This window comes from Adiantum capillus-veneris, chromosome 28, assembly GCF_014529385.1.
Source record: "Adiantum capillus-veneris isolate H3 chromosome 28, ASM1452938v2, whole genome shotgun sequence".
Lineage (NCBI taxonomy): Eukaryota > Viridiplantae > Streptophyta > Polypodiopsida > Polypodiales > Pteridaceae > Adiantum > Adiantum capillus-veneris.
The window spans coordinates 84252209-84263108 of NC_140958.1; the positions used below are offsets into that span (position 1 = coordinate 84252209).

Below are 10900 nucleotides of genomic sequence, written 5' to 3' on the forward strand. Positions count from 1 at the left end.
CCCTCAGTGATACGACCACCTTGGATACTAGGATTTGGCCGATCAGATGCCGTTTTGGAGTTTAGGGCAGATTTGGGTATGTGGAGGCCTTGGACCCTCGTCTACGACATCCCCGTCCTTACCCTTGTTTACCCTGACCTCTCTTTACCGAGGGGAACCTGATGGAGGTTTCAGGATGTGTAGCAGTATTAGATTGCTTTGGTTTTCCCAAATGGAGTCATCTTGCCGTGCCTTCCCGCAACGGGAGCAAGTATGCGATTGTTGAATCCAGAGGGGGAGCTATTCATTTCTAGCTTCTTCATAGAAAAGTGTTTGGACAGTAGTAGGATCTTCTTCAACAATTCTGGAGTAGGTTTCTATGTCTATGTTTTCTTCGAGGAGATGAATTGGCAGATTTGTTGTGCCTTTTGCAAATGCACGTCTTTCTAGAATTGTCCACGGAGCTACCTATGTAACAGACTTGGACACTCCAAGTCAAGAATCTACCGCGACAGCACCAAATAACCACTTCAATACAATTCACAGTTCACAATTTATTCGACACTGGCCCGACGGAGTTCCGTGCCTAGAGATATTGGCCCCAAAGACTAGCGCCCCTGTCGGTATTTCTTTTTGTATTAATCAAAGTTCAAAGTACAAGAGTGCGGGCAGGCGCTCACACTTAGACTCTGTGTCCAGATGCTCTGAGTTGTGAGAGGCCTGCTCACATATTTAAAGTTACAAGGGATGTCAAAAGCAGAGCCCAAAAAGCTAAAAAATCAAAATCCCCAAAAAGCTTCTAAGTTTAGAAGCTTTCAGTATAAAGCAAAGGCTCTTTCTCTCTCTTTCTCTGCTTAATGTGGAAATAAAGCAATCCAAAAAGCTCCATCTTTCTCTCTCTCTTTAATAAAGCACAAGACTTCCTCTTGCGTAAAATAAAGCAGCAAAAAGCTGCGCCAGATTTTTGCCTAAAAGCTGCCGTAAATCCCGCTGGTGCTTTTGTTCCGTGAATGGCGCCGCAATCTGCGGAAGTCCGTACAGCAGTGCCACGTGTCATGCCGTACAACCTTGCCACGCCATAAGTTTAGCGTTCTCCGGGAGGGTCTCTGCCACTGCAAGAGAGTGTGTATGTGTGTGAATGGGCAGCCACATCACCATTTGTGACATACCCCCCTCTTGAAAGCATTGTAATCGCCCTCGATTATGCCTGCAAAACAGACAGAAGCCATAAATTGTCTTAGCAGACACTGACTGTTAGTACCTATGCACTAGGAACACACATCTAGCACATGTACCAATCGACAGTCACATCACACGACATCATAAGACATCACAGGACATCACATGACGTTCAACATTCATTCGGATCTTAGACCATGATTTATCGGCAATGTAGCTAGCAATCGCATCTAGATCCAGTCGGGACCTCATAGATGCCCGATTGACTAACCCCTATTGCAACCATGTCTATTCAAGATCAATTAGACCAAAATGCTGCAATCATTTCGTCTATCAGTTCCTGCACTTAAAAACAAGTCAAGAACAAATCAGTTTCATATTCAAGAATTCTATTTCATAAAGTCATATAGCAGAATACTGTAAGCTCTTAGTATCCCTGAAGCTCAAAGAGACATCAGTGACTCTAGTATTCTGAAAATCAAGGCATTTGTTGACAAAGGAGAGGAGTAACTCCCCTCTTGTGCATCCGGCTGCACCAGATTTGCGGCCAAGCTGAATTCTAGGTTCCATTTGGAATAGGCTATGCTAAACCAAAAGCTTCGAGGTAAAGTTTCACAATCTGAGAAGTATCTGCTAGGTCCTCCTCCTCCATCCACTTCACATCCAATGCAGGATAGTTCTTAAACTTAACCAAGAATCGCCTTCTTACTTTACCCTTATTCTTTGTGTCCTTATGTGCCAAAATCTGTTCAGGACCAAAGGATCTCCTCGTTTTCTTCCACTTCGGGTTGCTCATCGAGCTCCCCATCATCAGGCACATCACCTTTGAAAGGTTTCAAGACACTCACATGAAATGCATTGTGAATCCTCCAAGTGTCAGGCAGTTTCAGTCGGAAGGAGACATCATTGATCTTTTCAGAGATCTGGAAAGGTCCGTAGTATCTCATACTAAGCTTTGGAAAAAGCCTCTCCTTTCCTTTTTTCTTTCTTAGGCGTGCCTTCTCAAAACGTAAGAGCACCCAATCATCCTCCTTCAATTTCAAATCGCGTGGATAGCGATCCGCTGCCTTTCTCTGTCGTTCTTTAGATTTCTGCAAAGCCTTGGCAAAAGCTGTGTCTAAGTCGCGCGTGTATTCATCCACTTCAAAAATCTTATCTTTCGTGCTTAGGAAGGGTGGAACCTTCGCACCACCTTCAACAATCTCAAATGGCGCCTTCCCCGTCGAAGAGTGTATCGTGTTATTGTAGGCAAATTCCACCAAAGGTAGATACTTTCCCATTGAGTCTTCTGATGAGATGTAACACTTCAATAAATCTAAAACCACTGAATTGGCAATCTCAGATTGCCCATCAGTCTGCGGGTGGAAAGATGACGAGAACTGCAACCGCGTACCAATGTTCTCCCAAATTGCCTTCCAAAACAAACTTGTACATTTGGGGTCCCTGTCGGAGACAATCGTCTCAGGCATGCCATGTAATCTGAAAATCTGGGCCACAAACAGTCTTGCTAAGTGATCCGGCTTGACTGTTTTCTTCACTGGAATGAAATGAACCTGCTTGCTAAATCTGTCAATAACAGTCCAGATACCATCATGACCACTCTGTGTTCTCGGGAGATAAAAAATGAAATCCATTGCAATACTTTTCCATGGGCGGGTGGGTATGGGCAAAGGCTGTAACAATCCCTATGCTTTATGCCTGTCAAACTTCACCTTCTAGCATACTAAGCAACTACACACAAACTCTTCCACATCCTTCTTGAGTCTCGGCCAAAAGAAGTATCTCTCTACCCCTTTCATGGTGGTAGCAATGCCGCGGTGAACCGTAAAAGGTGGACAGTGGCATTCAGTCATAACCTTTTCCCTTAACGGCTTTGTAACGCACAACATTGTTTTTCCTCATCAAGTAGCCATCCCCAATGGAATATCCCACTACTATCTCGCTGTCCAGTATCCGTGTGAAAACTTCTGCAAAATCCGGATCTGTGGCATATTGGTCGACCATATCCTCAAAGCTCCTATGATGTATTGCCGAAATAGCCAAAACCAACGGCTTCCGAGACAAAGCATCTGCCACCAAATTCTTATGTCCCTGAACATGGACAATCTGGAAGTGAAACTGTGACAAGATGTTCGGCCACCGCATCTGCTTTTCCGATATAGCTGCTTCTGTGACAAGAAGTAGCGCAAACTCTGACGGTCCGTAAAGATAGTAAAATCCGCTCCGAGTATGTAATGCCGCCACTGAGTAAGAGCATGGATAACCGCCAAAAGCTCTTTCTCATAAATCTGTGCTGTCATCTCCCGCCTTGAGAACAATCGGCTCTTGTAAGCAATAACATGGCCTTCTTGCATTAAGACCGCACCCAGACTACGACCACAAGCATCACAATATACTTCAAATGACTTCTGTAAGTCCAGCAAAGTCAAAATTGGTCCCGTAGTCAGTTTCTCTTTCAATGTCTGAAAGAGAGTCACCTCTATGGATCCCCACGAGAAAAGGACTCCTTTCTGTGTCAAAATATGCAAAGGGGAAGCAACCTCTGCAAACTTTCGAATGAACCGCCTGTAGTACGAACACAGTCCCAAGAAGCTTTTAACTTCATGGACATTCTTCAAATCAGGCCAATCACGGATAGTCTCTATCTTGGACGGATCCATCTGGACAATGTGTCCCAAAAAGTGTATCTCTGGTAGGAAAAATTCACTTTTCTTCGCATTAATCACTAACTTGTGATCTCGTAATGCCTGAAAGACCTGAAGCAGATGATCTCTATGTTCTGCCTCATTCTTGGAAAAAACAATGATATCGTCAAAGAAAGTGCCAACAAATAGCCTATACTCTTGAAAAATCATGTTCATCATCCGGTTAAATGTCGCAAGAGCATTGGTTAAGCCAAAAGGCATCACCAAAAACTCAAATAACCCAAAAGTCGTCCAAAAGGCTGTCTTGTAGACATCTCCCTGCCCGATTCTAATCTGATGATATCCACTATTCAAATCAATCCTACTAAAACACGAGAATCCCTGAGTATATCATCGGTCCTGGGAATCGGAAATCTATTCTTGATGGTGATTTTGTTGAGAGCTCTATAATCGATGCACATTCTCCAAGATCCGTCTTTCTTTAAAACCAACAACACTGGAGAGCAATACGGTGAAGTACTAGGCTGGACAAGACCCTTTTCCAAGAGGCCTTTCACTTGAACTATGCTCAAGGTTCCTTTTACTTACGGAAGGTAGAGCCTTCCGTTCCTTTAGTGAGAGAGTGCAATGACCACAAACAAAGTGGTAGACACTGTGAATGAAGGTGTTGAGACTGAGAGATAGAGAGAGAAGAATACGACACCAGGCAAGTTGTCAAACCCTCCTCCAAGGGCCCCTCTCTATGGTGAGAGCGGTCTACTATTGATTGCACAATCTGGTACAAAATGCTGATGCAAGTCGTGAGACTATGATGCAAAGTGTCTAGGATAGAGACAACAGTGTCGACAAGGGCGGCAACGGCGACGTCTGGCTGAAATGGCTCTCTTCGGCTGATCCTTATATGCAGAGTTCGCTGACGCTATTGCTGAATTACTGCTATGGCAAAACGCTGAACTGCTGTTGTTGCAAAACGCTGATTTGCTGCTACAAAACGCTGTTCTACTGCTGGCAAAAATGCTGATTTGCCGTCTAAAAACGCTAGATTGGCTGGTTGGGAAAATGCTGAAGTGCTGTTGTTGAAAAACGCTGGATTGCTGGCTATGGAATCGCTGATGTCAAGCTATGAAAGCGCTGAAGTGCTGGCTCCAAAATGCTGGTCTTAGGGGGCTGAAAATGCTGGCTTCTTGCTGAAAAACGCCAGGCTTTTCTGGTTCTTGCTTGAGAAGTTGCCTGTTCAGCAAGTGCTCCTGTTGCTTCTTCTCCCCGATAATGATAGCGTTGGTTTTCTTATATATTGCCTTATGCAAATTGCCCTACCCAGTTTCCAACAAAAGTCACTTAAAATAATAAGTGAAAAATGACAAAAATAGGGAAAATAGGTTCTGTGCATTAGAAATGCTCCTGATGGATTCTGATGGTAATGCTGATGATCATGCTATGTGCAACAAGAGGATATGCATCTAATCTAAGTGGTTGCACGGCCTGCAAACAGACTCACAAAAGTGCCAGATCACTTCCTATCCTAGATTGACTTGACTAAATTGAACCTGGTCATGTTGTAGCTTGTCCACGGACACATAGGGTTAGATGTGTCACGTGACAAGGAACCTCAGACATTGTATTTTGCCAAGCGCTAATAAAAAAAAAAATACCGAAAGGGTGCCAGACTTTGTGGCCAATCTCTCTAGGCACGAAACTACGACGGGCCATGTCGTCTTCGTCAGTTGTGATTAAGTTAATTTTCAGTCTCTCACGTGTGTTGTGTCGGATTCTCGACTTGGGTTGTCTAAGTCTGTTACACTATCATGATCTACGAACTCGTCATCGTGTGCGTCCCCAAGCATTCGTTAAGTGGAAAGATCGACCTCAAGAAGACAACGTTTGGGAAAACATTAGTGTTCCTAAGAAAAAATACCCCACTTTTGTTTTCCAGGACCAAACCACTTCTCCAAGCGGGAAGTAATGTGAGGCCTACGGGTGGGCAAGGCCGAATGGGGAACCTAGCACGGAGGATGCCTGTAAGTAGGCATGAAGAATGGGTGGAAAACGGGGTTCCTTGGGCCTAAGCATCTCGATCTCTCATTTCCCGTGGGTGTGGGCATCCAATGCAAACACAACAAGCTGCTTAGGGAAAGCACTCGGCTATGAGACAAAGCAGTCAGCCTAGCTATTAGGCTCGAGGAACACCGACCTCACCAATGTCCAATGTCTGACTTCTCACAGCAACATAGGAAGGGAATAAGGAGAGAGACCTTAGATGCGAGCTCATCAGCATACACATCATCACTTGATTTTGCAAGTCTACTATCCAATGACATCATGTCTTTCAACTTCTCCAGCCCAAAATGCCTTCATGCTCTCTTAAGGCATCATCCGCCCCCCCCCCCCCCCCCCCAAAAAAAAAAAAACCCACCCAAAACAAAAAAAAATCATGATCCAATCTCTACCTTTCGCATCTTTATTTTGGTCCTTAAATCAAAATAAAAGGATGCTCAATTGGAGGTAAAACTAACATCAAAGACCTATGAAATGTATCATTCAGTATAATTGGTTAAAGAATTACCAAACCAAGTCTTGAGTTCCTGGTCACGTGTAAATGGGCACGAAAAATATTTAAGCCTTAAAATAGTAAAAGATTGTTTTGAACATCCTTTACCTCATGCCAACTCAACCATTTTTTTGCACCTTGATAACTCATATGGCTCTCACAATCGTGCTAAAATCAATAACTAAAGTTTTCGTGTAGCATGTCTCAGCTCGTTTCATCCCCTCATGAACTGTGAAGCTCTTACATTGCTCCCAGCTACAATTCACAACGTAGGGCAGGGAAACTACTGACATGTTATATATACCTAGATAAATCCAGGAAGAGCCCAAATTCACCTATTCACCTATGAAGGAAAGCGCAGCTATAGACTCATGGTAGTCACCCATAGGACAATATAACCATCAACTTCATCATGCATAGTATTGACTGAAATGTTGTTTACCATCTGACACAGATGACTCCTCAGTTCAAGCATAAACTTCTGCATTACAATCAAAGCTTATACCTGAAAGAAGCCATCAGCAGATGGGGGGTTGTTACCCTCGTCGTCGTCGTCATTAGACGGTTGATCTCCATTAGAAATGGCATTCAGCAGCGTGGACTTCTTGCCCCCCAATTGAAGGTTAGTGCAGCAACTGTAATGCTGCTGCAGAAAGCCTCCTGCAAACTGCGCATGATGAAGACCACGTCGTAAGCAGCACAGCCCGTCATGTTGGCCACTACGGGCCGAATGGGCACCCAAGCTATGAACTCCAGAAGCAATTGATGTGGAAGCCATACGAAGATTGGCTCTGCCGACAAAACCTCGAGCTAATTAGCAGCTTCAATGCGTGCCTGCAAGCCCTTAAAGCCAGAAGCTCGAGCTGGTTAATGCTTGTCTGCTGCAATCTGTCTTAGAGAAGAGAAGGAAGGTGCGAGTAGAATGCTACCATCGCCGTAGATGCACTCCCACGCTGTCACGCCCGGCAAATACTATCACCACCACGAGTTGCAACTCTAACAACACCTACGTTGTGAAATAATTTAAGGTAAAATAACCTTATCCTTCTCATTTCGTTTTGGATTACAATGTCTTGTTATTAACAACCTCTGCTTTTCGGTATTGTTTGTAAGAGCATGGTGACACGCTCTTACGCATAGATATCCGTAACCATGCATCATCATTTAAGAAATAAAATAGAGTCGTGGCCCGAAACAGCCCTACTCACACGCAGCTCAGTTTTGGAGATCACCGCCATATGGAGGTCATTAGGGTTGAAGCTCGGAGGCGATGGGGTCCACTCTACGCGCGCATCCACATGTGGGAGAGCCAAGTTTGTGGCAGCACGAGCAGATGCACAAGTATTAATGGATTCGTGATGGGCTACTTTGCACCATGCCAAAATCAGCATAGTTGCCAAGCCTCTTGCATAGTAGTACTTAGCATATCATATTCAATCACGTGACCATGCCAACGACATAGTTATCCCAAAAAGTGATAAAATAATTGTGTCTAGTGTGACCACTTCCTAACTAGCCTACATCAAGTATCCTTTCTCTCTCTTCCTATTATTCTCTTGAAATTTCACACACTATCACCATTATACAAGCCTCTCTCTCTCTCTCTCTCTCTCTCTCTCTCTCTCTCTCTCTCTCTCACACACACACACACACACACACACACACACACGCACGCACGCGCACATGGAAAAAGTATGAGCCAAGCACCAAGAAGTAGTAGTTCAAGCTATAAGTGAATCCGGTGTGTAGACTTGCTACATACATCAAGGCGGCACGTATGAAGAACTAGGCTCTTTTGGTACTCTGAGCTTCTACATTTACTTCCACGAGACATAGATAGTGGATTGTCAATTAGTGTTACTTGGTTGTTCGTGAGTGAGCTATATGTAGTCTCAAATGTCAATGTCCATTGGTGAAAGTTGTTTAGACTCTAAACTCTAGTATCTATTTGACAACATATTTGAAACATTGAAATGACAACTTAACAATAATTAAATACAAACCCTTTTCCAAGCTCTCGATTGCTTCCAACCACATGCAACCCCTATAATCCAGTATTATCTCTTTGCTAGCTTTCTCCCACCTCCATTCCTCCCCCATCTCTTCCCCTTGCCCACCACGTATTTTCACACCAAGCTAACTCCTCTCCCTTCTCTCACCTACATTACATCATGAAACAAGATTCTCCTCCTTCTACTTTCATTCACTCACCCTATATGGAAATCTCTACTCCCGAATGTGGCAAAAGTGCTTCACACCTCATAACATTGGGATGTGATGTTTTTTTTATGGCTTTGGTGCGCCATCTGTCGTTGTGTAGCATGTGATTGAGTCTTGCAATGCAAGTAAGTTATGTTATCTATGGAGAGTTAGCAAAGATTCTCCTTCTAATTTCCTCTTTGTATATTTTTCACTAGATTATCAGAGTGATATCATTTTATACTTTATCACTTTGTGCTCACAAAATCTGGTGTTTACTTAGTCAACTTTTTTGAGAGGACATGAACAAGCAACCACGACAGAGATGGAAAACACTCTATTCTTGGTCCGTGAGGAACCTTTCACTACCATGTTAAAAGATTTTGATAAGAATAGTAGGATCTGTGTAGAAACTTAAACCAATAGGTACTCTCTAGGAGCTCTTAGAAAAGCCCTCCATAAGAATAGTAGGATTTGTGTAGGATCTTGAACAACTAGGTACTCTCTAGGAGCTCTTAGAAAAGCCCTCCATAAGAATAGTAGGATTTGTGTAGAATCTTGAGCAAATAGGTACTCTCTAGGAGCTCTTAGAAAAGCCCTCCATAAAGTACTACCATCTTCCGTAGTGTCATAGACACACAAATACTCAAGTGTATATGAATCTCTAGATGAGGAAGACAAAGACTTGTCAGAGATTCCTACAACAACAACATTGTCTCCCTTTGTAATTGTTTTCATGAGGCTGGATTCCTCTATAAATGCTTTTGTATTATACTCATTTTGGTGCAATATAAAAATGTTGTTTTTTTAAATGGTGTCGTATTGAGTGAGAGTATTTAATTTAGATTACTGGAGTTTCATACAGATTTGAGAAACATTGTTGATCTTTATGGATATTTTGATTTGCCTCTAAGATGTTTCAAGTTTCAAATCTTAATCACTCCACCATGAAGAAATTCAAGAAATATTTTGATTGCAGTTTAATTATTAATGGTTATTCCTATTAAAGTGGATCATAAGCTTGTTGAGATGTCGAGCTCTACACCTTGAGCTGGCATCCACTACGGGTCTTGGTCGCTTATGGCATTTACTCACTGGCGCGTTAGGTGACCGACACGGAGGATCTCTGCCAGTGATTCTACAGTTGGACTACACATATAGTGCCAGCCTAGTACGCTTCTAGCGAGTTCACACTTAGTGACCGCATGTACATATGTGCTACTTTTCAGCTTTAGCACTTAGTCATTTTGTACTCTCTTTTCTGTGAAGAAGAAGAAGAAGCTTTCCATCTCTGTGTGCTTTGTGCTTGTCTTGTGTAGCTCTCTTGCATCCTCATTCTTTACATGGTATCAGAGCTTGGTGCAGGCAAGAGAGGCTAAGAGAGCAAGAGCATCACAATCCCTTCATTCGCAATCCACGACCAGATGCCGAAGGCGCCTCGCGCAGCAAAAAAAAATTTAGGGGTTTTTCGCACAAGTTTCTGAACAGGTCTCCAAAGTGCAGTATATAGAGATTTATTGTACAAGTATAGTGGTTGTATGTACGCTTGATTGTGGACACTCGTTGAGTGTAGAAAGCGTTACAGGTACCACGATAGCAGGTTCAGCAGATTTGCAGGTTTTTGCAGATTGCAACTATTTTGTCTTAGTGCTTCAAGATGTCTGACGGTTTCAGCCAGATTGTTACTGAGAAGCTTGAGAAAAATAACTACCCTGCATGGAAGTTCAGAATAAAAAATTTCATAAAAGGAAAAGGTTATTGGGACTATGTAGAAGGAGACAATGAAAAGGAACCAGAGATTCCCGAGGCAAATGCTACAGCAGAACAAAGGAAAGCTTTGAGGGACTGGCAACAAGGCCAGAGCAAAGTGATGTATTGGCTTTCTATGAGCATCACAGATGGCATGATGGGCTATCTACAGGATGTTGAAACCCCCGCCATTGCATGGAGAAACTTAGGCAGAGTGTTCGAGGTGAACACCAAGGCCAGGAAGCTTCAACTAAAGTCAGAGCTAAATCAGGTTAAGAGGAACAACCTCTCAATCAATGATTATGCCTTGAAGATCAAGAGTATCATTGAGGCTCTTGGATCTATTAAAGTCTCAGTGGAAGACGATGACATTGTCCGTGCATGCTTGGATGGTTTAGGAGATGAGTATGTACATTTTAGGTCTTCCATGAATACAAGAGATGACATCCCCGTGTTCCAAGATTTGATTTCTATGCTTATTCTTGAGGAGAAGAACCTTGACACATCTTCTTCTCATGGCATAAATAATTCTGAACAGGCCTTCTATTCTAACTCCAACAGAGGTAGAGGTAGAGGTCGTGGTCGAGGCCCAAGGGGTTGC

The 10900-nt window shown here is 43.2% G+C and overlaps 1 protein-coding gene across 3 annotated transcripts in view; it reads right to left on the reverse strand.

Annotated features, from left to right (window-relative positions):
* LOC147420788 (uncharacterized) overlaps nucleotides 1-7409 on the reverse strand; it is a 42871-nt gene extending 35462 nt beyond the window's left edge. Inside the window, exons 1-2 of one of the 3 annotated variants that reach the window (XM_086504189.1) lie at nucleotides 7281-7409; nucleotides 6857-7185 (exon numbers count right to left, since the gene is read on the reverse strand). In XM_086504189.1, the coding sequence (XP_086360315.1) occupies nucleotides 6857-7129 (273 nt within the window). In that variant the 5' untranslated portion in view covers nucleotides 7130-7185; nucleotides 7281-7409. Of the gene's footprint in view, nucleotides 1-6856 lie in introns of all 3 variants that reach the window. The other 2 variants (XM_086504188.1, XM_086504187.1) reach the window with 2 other exon arrangements.
* Nucleotides 7410-10900: the final 3491 nt, after the last annotated feature.